Source organism: Fonsecaea erecta (genome assembly GCF_001651985.1).
Source record: "Fonsecaea erecta strain CBS 125763 chromosome Unknown Scaff7, whole genome shotgun sequence".
Classification (NCBI taxonomy): Eukaryota; Fungi; Ascomycota; class Eurotiomycetes; order Chaetothyriales; family Herpotrichiellaceae; genus Fonsecaea; species Fonsecaea erecta.
This window is the reverse complement of record NW_017387250.1, coordinates 788,139-809,679: the sequence shown is the minus strand read 5'-3', so window position 1 is coordinate 809,679 and position 21,541 is coordinate 788,139. Positions and strand designations below refer to the sequence as shown.

The window sequence follows — 21,541 nt, the reverse complement described above, 5'->3', positions numbered from 1 at the left end:
TCCCTCTCTCGGTCCTTATATTTCCCTTTACCCGCTCTCTACTTATCGTGTAAATCACTCGTCGTATTTTAAAGGCTGTGTGATTATAGACGGAGAGTTCTTCCTCTAGGCGAGGTTTTCCCCGAACGATGGGGTTTTCCAATAGCACCAGCAAAAAGGAAGAGGATCAATTCCACTCTTCGAACAACGGCAGCTGGGTTATGAAAAGTCGGCCAAACTGAATCTGATGATTGCGCCTTCTTTAGAGAATTTCTTGTTTCTAATACTTTTCTGTTCGCTCAAAGGATGCACAAGGACATCTCATAGTGGCCACCATATCGAGAACTCGAACAAGACAATACTGTGTCCAGCATGACGCAAATCGACGTCAATGAGATCGACGGCAAGTGGAACGGGGACAAAATGAAGAAAATGCACGAGAAGCTTTGACCGAGCTTTGGAAAACTCTGTCTGCACCTACGTCGGGAGAACTGAATGGGGAGTTTGAAGGGTTCATTCACGTATGATTAGAGTCAGACATGCTTTTGAAAGTCGACGACATTGAGCTGACAGTTTCTTCCGCAGTATGCTTCAGACCTGGAATTTCGCGCAGCGCAAATGAATGAATTCTACAACCTGGCAGAGAAGGGAGTGTTTTGGTTGAGCAAGTCGTTCAAGACTCAACCAGATGGCCACGGCAAAGGGACAAATCGGGTCCTTGTGAGCAATGGCCAAATTCGACATGAGAATAGGTACAATGCGTACCCTGGCACGTTCATCATTGATGGGAAGTCAGTGGTGATCTTGGATTACAGCCACTTTGACAATGTCCCGAGCAGGGATTACCAAAGGAAAGGCGAAGTGAGGGTGCTGGGCAAGTACAGTTATCGTTGCGTCGCCAGGAGTGAAATGATTGTCAAAGGCATGACCCCCAGGCCGAGGGCCAACGGTCAAGGAGGTGCAGAGCCCGAATTCTATCCGCTGGGAGGACTAGTGGCACCGTGGAGGGAGTTTGATGACCCTCATACCGAATCCAAGGACTCCAATAGGTATTGACGTGGCTGGACAGAGACGACTGGTTGATTTCCTTTCCAAAAGGCCGTGATGTTCATCTACTTAGCCTTGACATTTTCCGTCGCATGCATCACCGACCCGATATTCAAGCCATCTGTGATGTGTCGAGGCCGTCCATGGTCAAGTCATTGCCAGTTGATAACAATTCCTGTCTCCTTTGTAGATGTTTTAAGAGACTATATCCAAACCTCGAAGAGAAGAAGACCTAATACCTGGCCGGCAGTCTTCGTGAAGAGGCACCAGACATGAGAATCACCTATGCATGCTTCTTGATGATATCATGAACGGAATCTTCCCCTTCACCTCTCCGGACGGTAGATTTCGAGATCAAATAGCGCTGCATGTCTTGCTCACAGGGCCTAACTCCATCAGTCAGGTGTACCAAAGCAGTTCTCTTGCACCCTTCCTTTTCCTCACAGCATTTTTAAAGTACTTTCTTCAAATTTAGCCCTTGTGTAGTACTCACATCTTTGGTCTCTGATCTCCATTTTCTCCGATTTCACATCGTACACCTCGCTGTAACCCACGTCGTCAAAATCTACGAAGAAGTCATCGACCGAGGACGAAGAGATGTCGGCATCGTAGTCTTGACACGATCCAAGATAGAAGGCAGTTTGTATGTTTTGGGTACAGCTTCCGCCAACCGCTCAGATCAAGTTTTCAGGCTAAGTATGGCCAGTTAAGCATGAGCCCAAGAAGAGGAGGATGAAGACGCCATTTCATCCCAAAGCGCTAAAGGACGGGAAATGGAAGTATTGCCTCCCCTGGAACAACACCTGAAGGTCCATCCGGCAGAAGAAGTATCAGGACCCACGTCTGAGGACTAACATGGTAACGGGCGGTTAAAACCCAAACGAAGGCCCTAGGTAGGTCCCATCGGGCTTAGTGAGGTAGCCCAAATCCTGCGGAATTTCTGATAAGAAAGCAGATTTCAACCAAACTTGAAGGCTCGTTAAGTCTGTCTGTTATTAAAAGAAAGCGTGACACGAAGCCATCATATATTTACCAGAGGCTGGCCATTATCTTTCAACGAGTCAGAGACTCCATTTATTTTGCTCTATTCTTTCGACTCGACATATAGGCCTCGTCCCTCAACCTATGAAATATTGCAATTTTGCTATCATCATATAGCCCGACCTGACTCGTACGCTTCTTCACATCTTCCAAACATCTCCAACCATAGTGTAGTGATTTCGTATACAGAGTAAAATTGCTCACCACGGGATAATTTGCCCGTTGTACCGATTAGGACCCCCTTTGTACTCCCACGATGGTACGTTTGCATCGAAGAACTTTCCATTGTCCTGGCTAGTGGCAGATAGGACTTTGGTGATTAAACATTCAGCAGACTCCTTAGGGTCTAGGTCGGCATGTTGCGAGCCCATTTCGGTTCTGGCCCACTGATATATAGAGCGTACAGAGTCAGCCATGAAAAGCAAAAACGTACGCCCTTCAAAGAATTCCATGCGCCGAGAAAAGGATGAGGTTCAAGTGTACAAAAACTTACACCAGGATCGATGTTAAACACTACAAACCCTTCCGGCTCAAGATATGAGGCGTATTGCACCGTCATCATGTTCATCGCAGCTTTAGTGATTTTATAGGCTGGACAAGGTTGGAACATAAATTCCCGGGCTCGGGTGATTGAGCTCATAGCTGAGGACCTGTGGACAAAGCACTCTTAGCAATATGATTTGATGTTTCTCCTCACGCCGGCTGCTGCTAACAACTTCTTGAAGTCGGTAGAGCAGCGTGAACCATAAGTGGAGCATACTCACACATTGACGATTGTCTTCTTCCAGCCCTGCCGGAGCAGAGGCAGAAGGGCCTTAGAAACGAGATGGACACCGTTGACATTGACCTCCCAATGCTGGAAGAGATTGTCCCTGAATTGCAAAAATGAGCTCAGGCGCCCAAAGTATGGTTTCCGGGCTGATTTTTGTACTTACATGGTCTCCATCGGGGCTTTTGGATCGGACGAATAATATAATACACCAGCGTTGTTGATCAAGACGTCCAGTCCGCTTGACCCCAGCACCTTGGCCACTTCGTCTGCGAAGGCACCTACGCTCGTGTCCTGGGCGACCGAGAGATTTAGCGCAATGACGGTAGGCTTCGACGCCAAGTTCGAGTCCGCAACAAGCTTATCCAGCTCCGTACTGGATTTTCGGGCCGCCGCGATAATGAGACGGACCTCTGAGGCTGGTTTAGAAGCAAGGAATGAGACCATCAACAGTCCAAGGCCACGATTGGCGCCAGTGATCAGATATGAAGCCATAATGTGTTTCACGTAGTTTTCTGACGGCCAAGTGTTCCGAGTCAGAGTTGCACTGCTTTTGATAGCAAAGGATTCTCCGAGAAGCTATAGACATCAAGGTATTTATATTGTTGTCCTTATATCACAGACGATCTTCTTGGAGATTTCTAATGCTGTTTCGCCGGCACCCTCAAATCAAGTCTTATTTCACGTTCTGAGAGCCCTGAACTGCTCCAAGCCCTTGAAAACGACGCAAGAAATATGTCACTTGCGGAAGCTAGCGGCTTTATATTCCCTAAATTAGTAGTCTAGAGATGAACTATGAAATCTGAGTCGTATAAATGTGTCACATGAAAATCTCATGACACCTTGCGACGATCTCGGCGAAAGAGATGTACGTAATTTGGTTCACAGAACAATGACTGAACCCGGTATTTCTTTGAGACGCTTGTGATGTACCTCGTACGTTTCAGACGACTGGTAATCATTGTCAGCCTTCATTGGCGCCCAGATCGGGTCTCGACTTCAAGGCTAGTTCAACTAGAACCTAATCAGCGACATCTGTCCAATGAAACGTATGCGGAGCAATTAGCACCAAAATCAGATAGACTGGGCTTGCGACATCTAGCGGTAACTAGCGGCAGTAGGCTCGTTATTGCCACCAAAATCCGCCACTACTGTGTATTGCTGACCGCCAATTAGGTGGAGGTATCATGCATAAGAGAGAACGGTAGTAGCGCCAGATTTTGCTGGTGATAATGGAGCAGATATTCGGCTCAACTAATCTATCCGAAACAGCCTTCTGCTGATGCAGCAAGGGAATACAGACCCTTATTTTCGGCCATTCATCTGTATCCCAGACATCCGTGATGCAACAAGAGCAATACTGAGGACGGTATATTTGATCACCTGCGAATTCGCCAAAAGCTTTCCTCTCAACTATGAGATTTCCTTGCAAAATATCAGCAAGTATTGAATTATCTAGTCTGACAGACGCTCGCTTGGCCACAGTGTTCATTTTCTCTTTCTTATAAATCTGACCTTGCGGTGGACGGTGCAGGACCTGCTCAACTGGGATTGTCTTCTCCTTATCTCCCTCCCCGAACTTTCTAAAGGACAGAGATCGCTATTTTTCCCCAGCAGACAACAAACACTGATATTCAAGCCCCTCGTGTCCTTTATATCAGTGAAACCCTATTGTGTTTTGTACCTCCTCCTAATGGTCGAAATGTCGACATCGCACTATCAGCCAGACCGAGATATTCCTGACCTCTCCGGTCGAGTATACTTGGTGACTGGAGGTAATAGTGGACTTGGATACGAAACCATCAGACAGCTTGCCCGGCACAATCCGCAAAAGATATGGATGGGAGCGCGAAATAAGGCCAAAGCCGAAGCCGCCATTGAGGCGATCCAGAGGGCGAACAAAATCCAATGTGCACCAATCGAGTTTCTGGAGCTCGACCTTGCCTCTTTCGAGAGCATCAAGGCCGCGGCGCGACGGCTCAACCTCGAAACAAATCGGCTTCACGTCTTGATCAATAACGCAGGGATTATGGCTTGTCCTGAAGGGCAGACGAAGGAAGGCTACGAGCTTCAATTCGGGACCAATCACCTTGGCCACGCGCTGTTAACCCAATTGCTTATGCCAAAGCTCAAGCAGACGGCACGTTCTGGATCTGATGTTCGAATTGTTATACTCTCTTCTCGTGGCGAACGCTACGCGCCACCCGAAGGCTATCTTTTCGAACCTGCCGACCGGATTAAATCCGGAATGCCTGAGATCTCCACTTGGGCACGGTACGGCCAGTCCAAGCTGGCAAATATACACTACGTCCGGTCTTTAGCACGTCAGCACCCAGACATTATCTGTGTCTCTATTCATCCTGGTCGCGTAAACACCGGCCTGGTCAGAGGTATGGCAGAGTCTTGGCCCTGGCTCTCCTGGCTCAGCCCAATCATTATGCCGCTGACAACTGTGCCGGTGACTGAGGGTGCAAAGAATCAATTATGGGCTGCCACTGCACCTAAGCAACAGATTCGTTCCGGTGAATTCTATTGGCCTCTCGGGGTAACTGGGATGGGCACGGCTAAAGTCAACGATGAGACGATGGAGACAAGATTGCGTGACTGGACAGAGAAGGAGCTGCGAGGTCACGTGGAATTATAGTCATGCTGATGTGAAAACCTTCAGACATGAAGACAATGGAGGAGGAAGGTTGCGAGCCAGTAAGCCCATAAATCTATGCCGCGAAGGAAGTCAAAAGCATCCTGAAGACTGATCATCTCCTGGGTCACTGGTCAAAATAAAATGAATTGAAAGGCAGGTAGCTTGTTCTAGAACTTTTTCATTGTATCAATTGCCCTGTTCCTCACATAGTCCTCAATGTGACGCGTTTGCTCTCTCCCTCCGAGAAGATTCGGTCCATCGATAAAAGGCGTTATACCCCTACTAACATACCCTCATATGCGGATTTGAGAAAGAAGGGAATCCTGAACATTCTAATCAGGTTGACCTGTGAGGACTCCTATATTCTGTTCAATGCAAGAGCGTAGATCTCTACATGATCGGTCAGATTACATCCGAAAAGAAAGGAATTACATAGAACAGACAGTCATAAAACTTACCTGCAAGTTTACTTTTTTGTCCAAGATGATTCAATAATTCTCGCAGATCCCGTACTGTTCCATCGCAGTCTGGATAAAGGTGCGATAAATTGATCGCTGCCTGAGCGACCAGGTAATACAAAATAATTGCTGGTAACATTGCTCGGCCATCTCCTCTGGCCACCACGTGTATAATCTCCTGTATCATCGAGAAGATGCGTTCTACAGCCAGGAAGGCTGCTGTATAAGAAGGACCTTGCTCTGCACCTCTCTTGACCTTGAACTCAAGCTGGTTCTGATATAGGGTTATCATCGCTCTAGTCAAGAATGAGCAAAGTCCTTTAGCACTGACACTGATCTACCTTACATGAAAATTAATGGTGATGTGACACACGGCGTATCCTTCTTCACTGCACTTAATTGCATTGCGATTGAGCTTAGCAGCCGTAATCTTTCGTCAAACTCCCAGAAGGCGGACTCAATACAATTCTGGGCGCATCCCAAACGGTCTTGGACAAAGTGCTGCGTTTTTCCGAGAATACAGGCCACATGGGTTTGTAGTATTAGCGGATCGGCCTCGTTTGCCGGCATTGGTGGCAGTGTTGTACGTGAGGCTGTATGCAAATCTTGATCTCTCTCGAGATCTTCAGGAATTGCCACGACACTGTGGATGAATGGAGCGGCTGCGTGGATCAGCCTTAGAATATACTGTCAGCTGCACTCGTAATAACGTCCAAGGACGACATATATTTACCGGTCCATTAAGACAAGACCATACCACATGTTCCTTCTGATAGTGTCTTGCTCTGAAGTTTGTTTGCCTGCTGCAGCAAGACAACGATCTAGGCCGAACTGGTGACCTAACTTTGCACACGTCGTTATCGTAAGAGATGCTTCATTGAATCGTCCAGCATGGAGTTCCAAGGCGGAAAGGAAAACGCCGGACTGAATGGTTTCGATCCGATCCTTGCGATCGAGTTGGAGAATGGTGAAGAATCTACGACATGTATCTGTTTGGATATCACCGTCAAATTTCGGGTAGTCTGCTTTAATTGGCGTAGACAAATAGTTCATCAAGTGGACGGCTAATAGCAATGTCGCAACTTCAGCATTCGGCTCGTGGGACAGTTGGTGTACTTTCCGTCTGAAACTGGCGACATTGAGAATGGCCAGCCATGGGTAGACAGAGTCTTGCATCGTGTCTACCACATCATTGAAATCAGTTGGACTGCGATTCAAAAGGCCCAAAACTTCGCAGGTAATTTGCTGGTCAATTATCCTCGGCTGCAGCCACGTTTGCATTAGTGTCTGCTCTGTCGAATTTGCTGACGATACTGATGAGTTTGCAGGGCCGACCATATACGGAAGGCGATATCTTATGCGTATGGGTTGCTGGTGCGGTCGGGAGAATTGATGAGAGACGACTTCTGTATAGTGGCAATGGCGACCCTGGCTATCGAACAAGTCAGCGGAACTGTGATCAAGCATAACAGGACCACTGCACAGCAACTTTCTACATCGGTTACATTGTGGCAACCGCCTATCGCACTTTCTTTTCTGTGACTTGCAAATGGTGCATGGAACAGGAGCTGATGTGCCAGCTGCGCAGAGCCGTTCTGTAAAAGGCTGTGCATTAGCGTCCCTCAATGGCCACAAGTGATCACTCATTCTGAAGAGGCGACTTTGTCATCGGCGAAGGCAAGAAAGAGAAAAGATATTAACATATTGCCAGGTAAAGGTAGCGTCAAGCTGGGACGGAGTTTCGATGAAAATATCTTCCCACTAAATTTCTCCGCCAATTGCATCCACTAATGGAGACTACGAGTAGGACATACATAGAAGGCGCCAGCGCAGCGTGCACGCCACACCAGTATGCACCGCCACAGAGCGTACACCTCAGCAGCTCAGCTACAAGCCACCCTCTTCATCTGTTCATTTTGCAACCGATTGTGAACGGTATTGATTGCAACTTATAGCGCAAATAGCGGAGGTTCTTGCAAACCTTTCTAGCTCCAACTGACAACTGTCGAGGTACCACGGTTTGCGCAGTTGCCTCCCGCATCGCGAGATGCGCGGTTGAGGCACCACAATTACCCCCTCCTCAGTACTCTCATTATCTCCGCCACCAGAGGAACCTTGTTGAAGAGGTGTTTGAGGCTTGTTCTGGAGCTCTTTAGCTACAGCCTTTTGCTCAGTTACAAGCTGTAAGCCCCCAACAAGGAAATTTAGGCACCACTGTAAGGGCAAGGGAATCTGCTAGGTTCCTGACGCCGTCAGAAACAGATGCCTAGTCGAGAGGCAGGTATAACCGATCACTTAGGGGCCAGATTAAGCCCCAGATGTACTCCGTACGGAGTATTTACTCAGAGACTGCTTAATAGGGAGCGCTTAGTGATACCTCAGCTAAAGACCCCTAAGCCCGAACTGGCTTCTGCGAATGGGCATCAGGCAGCGCTCCCTGTGGCTCGCCCAGTGCTCGGGCACGCTCCCCCGTCCTCTGCCGCGGCTCCCGTAACGCTCTCCCATACTCGGCCGGGCCTCATCCGATGCTCCGTCACGTGCGCGAGTAAAGCGGCCTCGCTCCCTTTCCTGAACGAAAAAGGGAAGGGGTAGAGCACAGTTCGGGGCATATATAATGCATATATATATATCCACGCACCCTCTGCTTCTACTTGTCACGCATAGGACCACAACCAGGTGTACTCTTGGACGTCTAGCCTCCGTTTGCAGGGTTGACCATGCAGTAGTCGATATTGTGCACGCCGGTGTCAGGATTGCCGGCCCACGTCGGGAAAGGATGCGCCTTGCCACTTCCGCCAAAGACGGCAAAGGTAAAGATAAACACCATGACTGTTCAAACATCGTTAGCTGGGCTACGGGGACTAATGATAGGAAGTGGTATTACGTACCTTGCGTGCCGCCATCGAGAGCCGCGCTCAGTAGGTAGTTGTACTTGACGAAAAACTGGGGCTTGTATTTGCGCAGGTAGAACTGCGAGATGAAGCCGACAATGTAGAAGGACGTGAACGACGAGTTGATGCCCGTGAACAGGTTGCCGACGTACCAGAGGATGATGGACGTGTTGAGGTACGAGAAGATTTTCCACGGCCGGAAGTAGCGGTGGGCCAGCCAGAAAGGCAGCGGGACAAGGAACCCCAGCAGGAAGGCAATCGTCACCCACTGGTACTTTGCGCCGATGCTGTACATCTTGTCGGCGATGCTCCACGAGATGGCCAGCGTGTTGAAGATCTGGATGTTTTGTCCCGACCAGATGTTCGAGCCCTGGATGGCGAGGAGGATCGGTCTCTGGTTCTCGACGATGTCGTTCATCATCACCCAGTTGAAGAGGGCTCCGAGGAGACATCCCACGACCTGGACGACGAATGTGATCCGTGGCGGAAGATGACAATACTGTGCCAGCTTCATATCCTTGGCGAGGAGTTGTCCCTGTTGCAACGTGTTGAACGTGTAGCAGGTGAAGTACAAGTTCGCCAGCGGCCGGTGAGGGAAGAGATAGCCGGCGATCATCTGGCAAATCGGTTGGACGTTGAACTGAAAGCCTGTGAGGCCCATCTGGGCGCCTAGGAAGAGCAAAAGCAGGAAGGTAAAGATGGCGGCGAGCAGGAACCCCCAGCCTGGCAGCGTCGAGTGCATGCCATACAGACAACCAAGGCCGACGACCCAACTGACCAGGGCCACAGAGGCCCACCACCAGTTTGGAGATTCAGGATATTTGTTCTGCAGCATGAGCTTGTAGTGAGGATCCAAGGTGGGGTCGTCGTATTTACGCTGCAGACGCTCTTCCGGCGACTCCTGGTTCTGCCAGAATTTCCATGTACTGGCGTTAAATAGCCTTCGCAGGTTGGAGGGAGTAGCCCACGCCCATCCAGCCTTGAGGTCGTTGCGGTTCCAGATGAACATGTGGGTGAAAGCCGCCGTCATGCCCATATTTGAGGTGATGAGATACACAATGTACGTTCCAGTCAACTGAGGGAGACCCTCCTGGGCCAGCTTCGTCGGGTCAATAGTGAAGTCCGAGTTGAGGATCGCAGACTGGTTGTAGACCACATAGTTTGTCGAGTTGGATGCCTCGCTGAAGAGTTCCTGCGACAGGAACGGGAGACTGAAAGATCCCCAGATGTTTCCATAGTAGACGCCCATGAACACAATATAACAGCCGACAATACCGATCATGCAATTGACCAGCGAGTTGAGTGGGAACCACATCGGAGAGAAAACGGCGATGATGTAGTTCCAATCGAGACAGAGTGACAGGAAGCCCAACCCTTCATCCCCGGAGGCGCCGCCGAAAAGGTTGGTAAACACAAGGTTGTCTTGTTTGGCAAGGCAGAACACCGAGACACCAGTAAGCACTGGGAAGATGTATTCGGGTAGAATCTCCCAGACGAAGATAAGGCAAAAGGCGATATAGAACAGCTTCAGCTTTCTCTTGGTCTCCTTTTTGTCACGGTGTAGAGTTTCGAGGAGGGTCGCGACTGGCAAGTTGATGGGCCATAGCATCCTGGTAGGGAACACAAGGACATCACGAAGCAGGCCCGCGAAACCGAATCCAATCAATTGAGAAGACATTGTGACGAAGATGCCGGCAGCCTTATTGGGAAATCCGCCATAGAACAGAGCTTGAGCAGGTAATGCTTGCGTCGACTGGGCTGCTTGAGATGCAGCAGATGCCATGATGGTTATTGCGGCATGCTCCTTTTGGTTAAAAGGATGAGGGTTGAGGTAGCGAAAGACCCCTTTCCGTGGAATAATGCTTGCCATAGCTTCCCCGAGGATATATGCTATGACGGTCAAGAAGACCACAGACACGAAGATAGTCTGTGGTTTGAAGAAAAAGATCTCCTGCAGCACGGCACCGAAAATTGACAGTCCACATCCTGGCATAATGTTAGAATTAGATATCTCCAAAATGACATCTATATCTCTTAAGAAGGCATGGTGGTTAGGAGTCGCGTACCAAGAAAGGCGACACGGAACGTCCACGGATTAAGACTTGGGTCATCCTGCACATGAATGACCTGAGTGACCAAGTCCTCTGCTGTAGTCACAGGCTCCTTGATATGAGCGACACCATCGTTGTCGGGGTCATAGGCAGGGAGATGCTCCTCCAAAATGTCAATTGGCTTCACCCCGACAACGCCATCGGCCTTGGACTCCACGGGGCCCTTCACATCCTTTTTCGTATAACCGCTGGAAGATGACGGCGAGACCGTTTCGAGCGGAATACCATCTGTGTCGGTGCGTGTGAAGCCCGGTCGCTGTCGAGGATCCATCTCGACGCCCAGTTGATGCCAGAACCAGAGGTGCAGACTCACAGAGATAGTGCGGAGCAGGTCCTGAATTCAAAGCACTGAGAGAGAGAGAGCCGTGTAACGTATATTTTAAGTGTTATCGTGGCAGAGAAGCATGCCGAAATCCGAGCCTTTACCTCAGAGTTCTTCGCAGTCGAAAGTCAAGCATCGATTTCAATTTAGTCGCCTCTACCACGTCTATGTACAGTGTAACAGTGATCGGCGGAGGAAGAACCACAAAACTTCGGCAAGAACGACTATCCCCTGCAATTGCTCCATTCTGCTACTCCGGGATTGGAAGGCCACGTTGCTGCCCCCATGATTTTCGCCTGATCGGAATGACGATTGTAACGTTGATCCGTCGTGATGGGCGACCATTCGCCCAAGGTGGTAGTCTGCTGGAGCGCCTCTCTTCGCGACCTACACAGTGGTGATAAATGCGATCTAGGATTCTTGGAGTGTTGACGGATCACTGTCGGCTGATAAGCTTTGTGGCTTCCCAGAAGCCTTTGGTAGTTCAAAGCTTGGCAAGGCACACTAAAGCTTAGCGAGCTTATCTATCTCTGGCCTCATTCAAGTCTTCTATTACTTCGTACGCTATACCGAGGTTAGAGATAGATCGGCAATGTTAGGGCATCAGTCCCCTGTCGAGAGCCATCTGGTGGCTTGACGAGCAGACCCTCAGTAGTATCGCCATTTTGGCCTTTGGTCAAGGCCACCAAACAACATATGCCCACGCCGAGTTGTGTGTGCAAGATGGAGTGCGACGGCTATCACGTTGCCCATTTCGTTCCGTATCTCAGGGAGTTTCTGTATGACCATATACTTTGAACTACTCTTCCCGGATCATGAATCACTGCGAGAAAGAATTTGCTTCACGAGGGGCAACCGGGATACAACGTTGCCTGGGAACGATTTCAATGCCAGGGACGACCCGCCATTTGATAAGATCATCCCCCAGACAGTTTTCGAGATCAACCATTTCCGTCTTATCAATCCGGTTGTCTACAACTCCGCCATCGACCGATCAGCCTCCACCTCCGCAGATGTTTACAGCAGAAAAGGTTACAACGGCGGAGGAGTCTCTCAACCGTGTACCCACTTCACCGACAAATGAAATGTCTCCATTCGGTTACCACCATCCCTCGACCACCTGGCCTCAGTCCTAATTCAGCAAGAAACCCGGCATGGTGCTCGAGAACTTCGCTTCAGGGTATCCAGTGGAAGCAATCAATGTCAATTCTGATCAGGCTTGCTGCACTTTTCTTCTCGCCATTAGTATAGCCGACCACAGGTAATAAGGGAAAGACAGCATTTCGGTCTTCCAGTCACCAACATACGTATCAAATCGCGTGGCGCATTTAGCCTGAACGATTGAAGCTTGGAGAGACGAGTTCGGCTCATGTTGCAGACAGTCTGTGGATAATTCGACCCGCTCCTCATGACGTGCGAGTCCATGTCTGGCGCCCATGGTCTGGTGATATCCAATCATATGGTTGGTCTCACTCCGGTATCACAATGGACTTCGTCAATCCCGAGTTCATCGACCTGCGTCAGTGATGGGTGACGAGCTCACCTCTTCCTCCGGTCCATTATTTCCGGCCACTCAATGATCAACCGCCGCCCTGCGTAAACCGTTCATCAAAGATATCTGGGACACTGACGCTGCAATTGTCTGCAGCTAGAAACAAGAAATAACTTTTTAGAAACGTCACTGACAAACCTGGACGGTGTGTTGATGTTTCTGTACAGGGAGTCACCTCCTTGCCTGCAACGCACACTGGTGGCATAGGCGCTATGTTTGTTGCTGTTCGGCTCTTCACGGATATTGGCCAGGGTCTGGGGTAGACTCCCCCTTGAGTCAGTCCGGAGGGTTATACCGACAACAAAAAGAAAATTGTAAGCACATACATCTAAGATTATAACCTCCGGAATATGACATTAGTGCCGAAGTGTCAGACTCGGCTTCGGTCTCGGTCTCGGTCCGAACTGGCCGCCCATTGACTACGCTCCAAGATATGTTTCGATATTGGTAAGCGTCAAGTGCAATGTTGATTCAGTGCAGCTTCGGCTTCGCGGCTCTTATCGATCGCCTTTTGCCCGCTTGTATCGAGTTTGCTGGAAGACTGGTCGACGGCGAATAACTATCTTCAGCCTCATGGCTTCTTTGCCTCGGTACTTCCGCTCCTACCGGCTGGCCGGGTACCGTAATGAGGTAGTCGGGAGCTGACAGTCAGTAACTGCTGGCCCCTAAAGCTGGGACCGTGTTAGACGCTGTGAAGGTTTTATTTGCTCCAGTATCATCCAGGACCTGGTAGATTGCCTCGAGCGGCGACATACGAGCTTCTTCGCTCGACAGAAACGCTCTCCACGATAGGTCGGAGATGGAAGACCCCAAGGCTCCGAAGGCGGAACGCTACACGACAGACCTTCTGAAAACACCTGGAATGGCATTCGACATCTCGATTCCAGATCCTAAAAAGCGGATAGAGGCATACATCGAAGCATATCGCAATGCAGACACGACCCATGTGCAGGTACCGTGATGTTGGGACTATATACCCCTGTCCTTGAGGTTTTTTGATCCTTTCTGACTCTGGTCCGAACCTTCCAGACGTTTGACCTGGCCTTCATGCGCGACCACATCACTGTTGTCAGCGCCTCCACCACGCCGAGAAAGACCACGGCCGTGTTCGAGATGAAGGCCGCGCCTCTTTTCACCAACCGCATGGGCAACATGCACGGCGGAGCGGTGGCAATGATTCACGACATGTGTACGACGATGGCTGCCGCGCCTCTGGCCAGGAAGGACTTTTGGTGGTTCGGAGGTGTATCTCGGACGTTGTTGATCACGTACCTTCGGCCCGTGCGGCAGAACATGGATCTTGTCATCGAGTGTGAAGTTCTGCAGCAAGGAGCACGCTTGTCCACGATTCGGGGCGAGATGAGAGACAAGTAGACTGGTCTATTGCTTTCCGTTGCAGAGCATAACAAAGCCAGCATTGTTTTTGTAGACGCTAAATCAAATTTATAGCGTGAAGGCTCCGTTTTCAGGACGTCACAGATGCTTGAGATGAGCTAATGTCTAGGATTGGCACACTTTCGCTTCTATTTCCAACTCAACTTCCACTCTCTCTTTGCTCAGCAACGTGGTGTAAGCTGGGAGTTCTAGGCCTTCCTTTGCACACTATAGTCGCGACGATGCTCGTTATATACGCTGAGACCGCCTCTATGAATTCCATTTGGAGTATGTCGTCCCCATTCCTTTTGTGACCTTCTGAACGATACACGCCCTCTAAAGAATCCAAATTGATCTATCATGTGGACGGTCGGAATATTCCGAGATGCCCGGCTCTTTCTAGTAGGGAAACTGATATCCGCCTTCGACACACGTGGAAGCGCTCGTGACATCTTTTCACGCTCGAACATGCTCCTTGATCCACTGGATGATCAAGCCATCAGTTTTTCTGCGCACAGCCGGATCTGTGAACTTCGACCCGACCGCGTAGATGTGTATTTGGGCCCATTCGATGATCAGCTTGCACTCGACGCCTGCAGCGCGACAAAGCTCGGCCCATTTCTCCGAGTCATAGCGCGCAAACTCCGCTCCCCCGGTGAAGATCAACTGCGGGCCCAGCCCTGCGAGCGCTTCTGGTCGATGGTGAAGTGGGTTGACCTCTGGCGAGTCGCCAGGTACGTCGCCCACAAAGAGCTTGGCCAGTGCGGGAACAGCTTTGTTGGCTACCATGAAGTAGTCGGTTTCGACGGCTCCGTTTCCTCCTTCGTAGATCTTGCAGTTCATGTCGAGCCATGGCGAGATCAGGATCGTGGCCGCCGGCTGTGGGAGATTCAGAGCATTGAGGTCCATTTCTGCAAGGAGGCATAATGAGCCTGAGGGGGCTAATTAGCACAAGCAATGATATCACGGCTCGGACATCGGGGGCGTACCTCCAGCAGAGTCGCCCATGAATACAATACGCTCCGGGGGTATATTCTGATCAAGAACGTATCTGTAGACTTGAAGAAAGGCATTTTTCTGTGCCGGATGACTCTCTTTGACCGATAAAGCTGCGGCATATGTTAGCATGGTGGGTTAGATGTCAGGGCGAACAGAAAGACCTACGATATTCAACGCTCACGAAGACGAGGTCCAAGTTCTCTTTGGACGCCTCTCGGACCCACCGCTCCATGTACCTGAGATACATCCTCGCTTCACCGCGCGCGTAGCCGCCACCATGAGCGTAGATTACGACACACTGTTGACGTTTCGGGTTTGGGACCGCAAACTCAGCAAGCTCCCGTCGGCCAGGGATCAGATAGGCTGGGACAGATCCATCGACCTTACGAGCTCGGCCGATGGGCAACTTGCCCACCGGCAGCCTGTGGGTCAAGTCGGGAAAAGTCAGAGAAGCCGAGCCCAAATATGCTCGCTGGATCTGGATCCGCAGTGTCTGATATACGGGGAAATGTGGCAGCAGAGCCCGTCGCAGGAGGACCAGTAAGATTTGCACCAGGAAGGAATAGGAAAAGATCAGACTGCGTAGAGGGTGTTTCAATAGCAGGAGTAGGAGCTTCATCATGACGGTCGCCCACTAGCGATAGGGTGGCAGCGATGTTGATTCAAGGTTGGCCAGCTTTGTGAATTGTACACATGATGACCTTGCTCGGGCATGACTGATATCGTAAACCACAGCGAATATTCTCGGTCAGCCATGCTCTCGGTGCCGCAGATTGAGCGGCGGGGGTGTCCTCGGTAAACCTCGAGTTGGGGTCTTTGCATAGCCTTGTAAACCCCCGCAGTCGGAGCGCTGCATCAAAGCGGCCGCCAAGAACGGGCATCTCCATTTTATGGACCTCCAGCTGGTAGCAAAGTTCGCTAGGGAGCGCTAGTGCCTTGGCTTACAAATAAGCATAACCGAATGCGGCAACTTTTGCAATAAGGTTTACCGTTATACGCCCCTTTTAAGAACCTTACAATTACGCGCATTTCTTCCTTGGACCTCATGAGCCTTACATGGAGTACGTGAGTCCACAGTGCTTCAGGAGTCAATGGCATACTCGCCTGGGCGAACTAGCCGTGGAGATCGCTCATCAGTGACCAACTTCTGGGCGCGGTGACCACCGGATCTGAGTCCACGCCGGTCTATTGACGACAAAATGGTACATCGTGGTCCTGCGAGAGGGTGCCGAAGGTGTAAAGACCGCCATGTCAAGGTAGGCTTACAATCTTCCAGACACAGCATTGACCAACTAATGATATCCCAATTGAAGTGCGACCTTGAGAGACCACAATGCCAGCAATGCTCCAGATTGGGTTTCGACTGTCCTGGTTACGCTCATCCGGTGGATGTTGTGCTCCGGGATCAGACTGCATCTGTCAAAGCCCGCTTTCAGAAACGCAATCAATGCACAACTTTACATTTGTCGAGGGACGACTCACAGCAAGTGTCTTTACCCAGAAGCATGATGCCATCCCTAGAAGTGCAGGCTCTCAGCTTCTTCTTTTCAACAACCATTTTTACCCCAGAAAGAGACTGGCGAGCGAGCCACGGTCAATTTGAATTGATAACTCCCCTCTACCATTCGGTCTCTGGTGACTCCCCACTTGCTGAAGCGGTGTCATGGCTTGCTATCTACATGATGGGAACTTGCTTCAAAGGAAAGCCATATGCCTTAGAAAGTGGCCTCCTTGCAAGGGTTATCAAAAGTGTCCGTCGAGCGATTGCAGATCCACTGTTGAGTCTCAAGGACGAGACTTTGAGTGCTGTCATGATTCTACAATTTGGAGAATATCTCTTTGGTCGTCGACATGAGGCGACCATGCTCCCGCCTGCGTCCCATCAGAATGGAGCTGAAGCTCTCATCAAAAAACGAGGAGGGCTAAATTTCAGAGATCAAAACGCGCTTACGTTATTAGCGGCCGTCCGAAATAATGCCGTCAATTTGGGGCTGGATGGCGCAAACAGGACAGCCAAATGGGACTTGTGGGAAATACAGGCCGATATCGAGCGGTTGGGCCAGTCCTGTACTCCTGCAATGCAACTTGATGCTCATGCTATCAGTGTTGTAGCTCTCCGAGCCGAAGTCGATCGGGTTAGCTTCTTCTCCCGTCCCGACGCGGTTCAAATCCTGCGACAGAGATTGATCGAACTTCTGGCTCATTTATCTCTGTGGGAATACCAAGCGCCGAAGGACTGGGCACCTCTAAAAGCCAACCGCTTTCAACACTATTATCCTTCCCAAGACATTGCATATCTTTTCGCGCAGTATTACCTGCTAAGGCTCGAGACCATTCAGCTGATGCAAGAGCTGAATGCAGTATCAAAGACTCCAGACCGCTCCGGACGTCAATTTAACCGTGCCAGGGACGTGATCAATCATATCGTGGCGGCGGAAAGATCGATTCTAACCAAATGGAGCCAACCTGTGCATCAACATGTCGGAATATCTTCTGATAGAGCGGTCGGGATGCCACAAGCTACAGTTCCGCAATGCCTAGAGTCAAAGAGGGGTGCGTGGCTTCTTCAAAAAGTCTTGACTCGACTTGAGGGCGCCTTACAAAGAACTTTGGCAACTTTGACGATACCCAGCATAGTATTTACCGACTATTCGGTGTACTTGAACTGGGTAAGAAAGGAGAGGCAGACAATCAAGGAGGCCCTCGGGACCTGAGATGCAAAAATGTCGCAAAAGGAGAGAACCAAGTCGATTTTGTTCATGGAAAATTCTGTCCACCCTATCCGTCCAAGGTCACCACGATCTTCTTCGCGCTGACACCCTTGGCGAGCAAGTTGAGGCCTTTCTGAATATCATCGAGACTCGATCCAACGACCTCCGCATCCGGCTTGCACTGAACAGCCCCTGAGGCGAGTCCGGGCTCCAGAAAGTCCTGCCAAATGTGCTGGCCAATCCCGGATTTTTCGACGTTCACCGTGAAGTTCGTTTTGATCACCACGTCATGTTTGACATAGTCTTCCACGGGCAGAACAGCTGCGATTAGCTTTCGCCCTCCGCTTCTGTGAAGTATTTCACACAGGGCGGTGGTTGTTTCTTTCTGTGATATGGCGTCATATGCTCCGACAATTTCTTTGCCTTTCAAATCGGCCACAATCTCGTCCACGACGTTGACACTGTGGCGGTCGTAACAGCGAGTCGCCCCGACAGACTTTACCAGCTCATGGTTATGGCGACTTGCAACGCCAAACACTTCATACCCTGCGGCGGCCGCTAACTGCACACCAGCAAGCCCAATCGCGCTGCTGGCACCCCATATCAAAAGTGTCTTGCCTTGACCTCCACTTCCAGGAGGCATCTCAAGCCCCAAGGTGGTGCTGTCGAACAGACACGATGAAGCCGTGGTCATACCGACTGGTAAGACCACTGCTTCCGTGAATTTGATATGATCCGGAATTCTTGCCAACAACGGTGGGCTCAGGACGACGTATTCCTGGTATCCGGCGTATTTGTTGGCAACCATTCGATTCGCCCTGGCGACGACGCGATCTCCCGGCTTGAACACCGACGTCAAACCCGACCCAACCTCTTCCACGATACCGGCCACTTCTGATCCCAGGATGCTCGGGTAACCATTGACGCGGACTCCCAGCTTCTGGACGGAGACCTCGCCTGGATTGATGCCGACTGCTTTGTTCTGAATAACAATTTCATAAGCGGAGGGGTGGCTATATGGAGCTTCTTCGACGACAAGCTCAGCGGCGCCTTTGCTTTTCAGCCAGGCGGCGTGGTTGCGAGGGGCCATATTTTCTGAAGCAAAGACTATAAGCTCTAGAGAACTCTCTTGGTCGATGGAGTTTATGAAGATGCCGATTCTTTGCAATATTGGGATAGTGGTATTTATACATACCTTCCATCATCTTCGAAGCTGGGAAATCCTGCTATCGGCTTGTGGATGCTTCGATTTCTAAGCAAAACCAGCATGATTGACATCCGGACGACATGAGTTCCATGCACAATGCAAGAGAGTGATTGTGAGATGTACGCCAAGCAGCCACCATTTGCATAATAGGTGGATAGAGACAGTTCCAACAGACTATAGAAGGATATGCCGGAGCGGCTCTCAAATATTACTCATCTAGGACTAGGCTCAGGCGGACACCCTCAGTCCCTACCTTCTCCTTTAGCGTTAAACAACGTGGATCTCGTCCATTGGGACCTGCACACCATCCAGCGCCTCCCCTTCCATGATTCCGTGGATGTAAGCTATGCCAACAAACTGCAGGTGGCGATGAGGCAGCGCACCGCACGGAGCATTGTTCTCGACAATGACCTCGCGCATGATCACTGGCCGGTCGACACCACAGATAACGACCACGTAGTCCCCAGGCTTCGCAGTGGCGACAACGTTCCCCACTCTTTTGATCTCGGTCACACAGAGCCGGCGCTGAAGCATGGTGGAACCAAGAGCAGTCATGAACTTATACATCTCCAGCACGAGGGCGATCTTCTCGGGCTTGTCGTCAATGTCGCCGGATTCGCGCCCGGCGGAGATTTCATCTCCGCAGTGCGCGAACGCGATGAAACTCTCTCGCACGTCGTCACCTGCTCGGTGGTAGAGCGTCCCGTCTGTGCCGCTGACCAGACTGAGCCAATACGGGTCGTATACTGTGCGATCACTCGAGCGAAACGGAACCGGGAGGCCATGCTCGACCAAGAGTCGGCGAGCGTCTTGCTCAAACTTGATCAGGCTCTCTCCGCGAGCCTGTAAGGTCGCTGTTGATTGCTGTCCTAAGTCGAAAACGTCTGTGACCGCGCTGATAGTGTCGACCACTCGCCCAACGGTCTTCAGAATAGGTTTCACAGCCTCATCTGAGGGGATGATTTCGTACGTCGACTTGGCCGTGCCGCCGGCACTGAAGAGAGTTTGCGACTTCCCCTGCCAGATTGGTGTCAAACCCTCGGCCGGGGTCCTCTGCTGATTTGACTCGAGATTTGGAGCCCACGATGGCTGATGAAGGTGGGGGCCGCCCGCATACATCCAGATCAACGAGGGCGGCCAGGCATGAGTAAGTTGGGCCGCAAAGCGGATCGCCACCTGGTGAATGGACTGGGTGTAGTCGACGGCAAATGGCTCTGTGTTCGCGTCCGCAGGAGCCTTGACGAGTCCCATGAGCGCGTAGATGCGATCTCGCGGGTCTGTGGCCGCGAAGTTGGAGGACATGCCGAACAGGTCGACCAGCGGAGATGGCCTCGGACTCTTGTGGATGTCACGCACGTGGATCATGAACTCCAGCCCCATCGTGTTTTTCGCCCACTCGGGGCCCATGGCTGCCATGACTTCCCACGGCGGCTGCATGCGGCGGTAGATCCGACTTGCCTTCTCAATCAGCGAGAAGTCGAACAGGCGCGTCCCGACCCTCATCTTGAGTTTGCGGGCCAGTGCGAATTCCTGGATCATCCACACGCGATTGAACCATTCTCGCCGCAAGAGTTCGTCGAGGATGGTCCACGCAGGGTCGCCGATTTTGGGCAGGCCGAGTTTCTGGAATTTGGGGCCCAGGACGAAATCTGGACCTATCTGATCCGTGGAAAGAGAACCCAGCTTCCCAAGGAGCTCGTCGAGGCCGGCCATCATTTCCATGCTGGCGTAGCCTAGGTCGGCGACGACCATGGTCGCCCGGCTGAAGATGACGCTCATCAACTGTACCTGCTGAGACTTCTCTGCCAGTCCGTCCGGAGTGGGAGCCTGGTTGATGGAAATAGCATCGGCCCAGAAGGTCACATCGGTTTTCCTATCGCGGAGTCGCTGCATGGCCTCGTAGAGTTTGTCGTTGACGGTCACAGTCTGACCATCGCAGAGGATCTTGTCCGCTTTCTGACCCCATCGATACGAAAGGGCGACGTAGGGCTCGTGCTCTGAATCGAGGTCGATAGGGTGAAGTGAGCATTTGATGGGGTCGCGGAATTCGCCAGCTTTGAGCTTGATAACACGAGTCCATCTTGCGCCGGGAAGTGGACTGTATTTGTATAGATGCTGCTCTCCGGTAGTGGCCATTCTGTGGAGTAGGTTCTGAGGTTCTGGCGCATGGTGGTGGTTCACGTCCGCGCCGAAGATTTGAGGACAGAGCCTGGCAAGCTTCTGTGAAACCCGAGATGAAACATCCTGAGGATTCCGCCGGCTGCCTGGCTACCCCCTAGAGAGTGAAGTCCTTTAGCCCTGGTTTGTTCAGCTACTCGTGCATATACGAGTTCGGTTGATTGATTCAGTGAATCATAAGCCCTGTTTGTCCGTGTTACGGTATAGTCACGGGGTCTAGGCTGATGTCAACTTCCCATAAGACGCTGATTGTGATTT

The 21,541-nt window shown here is 50.9% G+C and overlaps 9 protein-coding genes across 9 annotated transcripts; 4 read left to right on the top strand and 5 right to left on the bottom strand.

Moving 5' to 3' along the window:
• Positions 1–597: 597 nt before the first annotated feature.
• Positions 598–1,035, top strand: AYL99_08147 (hypothetical protein; the record flags this gene model as incomplete). Its single annotated transcript, XM_018839655.1, has 1 exon — positions 598–1,035. The coding sequence occupies one exon, from the start codon at positions 598–600 to the stop codon at positions 1,033–1,035; it is 438 nt and encodes a 145-aa protein (XP_018690776.1).
• Positions 1,036–2,267: 1,232 nt separating this feature from the next.
• On the bottom strand, positions 2,268–3,331 carry AYL99_08146 (hypothetical protein; the record flags this gene model as incomplete). Its single annotated transcript, XM_018839654.1, has 4 exons — positions 2,268–2,453; positions 2,561–2,717; positions 2,832–2,939; positions 3,003–3,331. The coding sequence occupies 4 exons, from the start codon at positions 3,329–3,331 to the stop codon at positions 2,268–2,270; spliced, it is 780 nt and encodes a 259-aa protein (XP_018690775.1).
• A 1,207-nt stretch (positions 3,332–4,538) lies between these two features.
• AYL99_08145 (hypothetical protein) lies at positions 4,539–5,480 on the top strand (the record flags this gene model as incomplete). The annotated part of the gene is made up of 1 exon (XM_018839653.1): positions 4,539–5,480. The coding sequence occupies one exon, from the start codon at positions 4,539–4,541 to the stop codon at positions 5,478–5,480; it is 942 nt and encodes a 313-aa protein (XP_018690774.1).
• Positions 5,481–8,630: 3,150 nt separating this feature from the next.
• On the bottom strand, positions 8,631–11,211 carry AYL99_08144 (OPT family small oligopeptide transporter; the record flags this gene model as incomplete). Its single annotated transcript, XM_018839652.1, has 3 exons — positions 8,631–8,767; positions 8,827–10,815; positions 10,896–11,211. 3 exons carry the CDS (start codon positions 11,209–11,211, stop codon positions 8,631–8,633), a joined length of 2,442 nt encoding a protein of 813 aa, XP_018690773.1.
• A 2,402-nt stretch (positions 11,212–13,613) lies between these two features.
• Positions 13,614–14,188, top strand: AYL99_08143 (hypothetical protein; the record flags this gene model as incomplete). The annotated part of the gene is made up of 2 exons (XM_018839651.1): positions 13,614–13,766; positions 13,844–14,188. The coding sequence occupies 2 exons, from the start codon at positions 13,614–13,616 to the stop codon at positions 14,186–14,188; spliced, it is 498 nt and encodes a 165-aa protein (XP_018690772.1).
• A 456-nt stretch (positions 14,189–14,644) lies between these two features.
• Positions 14,645–15,809, bottom strand: AYL99_08142 (hypothetical protein; the record flags this gene model as incomplete). The annotated part of the gene is made up of 3 exons (XM_018839650.1): positions 14,645–15,120; positions 15,178–15,297; positions 15,353–15,809. 3 exons carry the CDS (start codon positions 15,807–15,809, stop codon positions 14,645–14,647), a joined length of 1,053 nt encoding a protein of 350 aa, XP_018690771.1.
• Positions 15,810–16,695: 886 nt separating this feature from the next.
• On the top strand, positions 16,696–17,901 carry AYL99_08141 (hypothetical protein; the record flags this gene model as incomplete). The annotated part of the gene is made up of 1 exon (XM_018839649.1): positions 16,696–17,901. One exon carries the CDS (start codon positions 16,696–16,698, stop codon positions 17,899–17,901), a length of 1,206 nt encoding a protein of 401 aa, XP_018690770.1.
• Positions 17,902–17,965: 64 nt separating this feature from the next.
• AYL99_08140 (hypothetical protein) lies at positions 17,966–18,988 on the bottom strand (the record flags this gene model as incomplete). Its single annotated transcript, XM_018839648.1, has 1 exon — positions 17,966–18,988. The coding sequence occupies one exon, from the start codon at positions 18,986–18,988 to the stop codon at positions 17,966–17,968; it is 1,023 nt and encodes a 340-aa protein (XP_018690769.1).
• A 384-nt stretch (positions 18,989–19,372) lies between these two features.
• AYL99_08139 (hypothetical protein) lies at positions 19,373–21,241 on the bottom strand (the record flags this gene model as incomplete). The annotated part of the gene is made up of 1 exon (XM_018839647.1): positions 19,373–21,241. One exon carries the CDS (start codon positions 21,239–21,241, stop codon positions 19,373–19,375), a length of 1,869 nt encoding a protein of 622 aa, XP_018690768.1.
• Between the last annotated feature and the right edge of the window lie 300 nt (positions 21,242–21,541).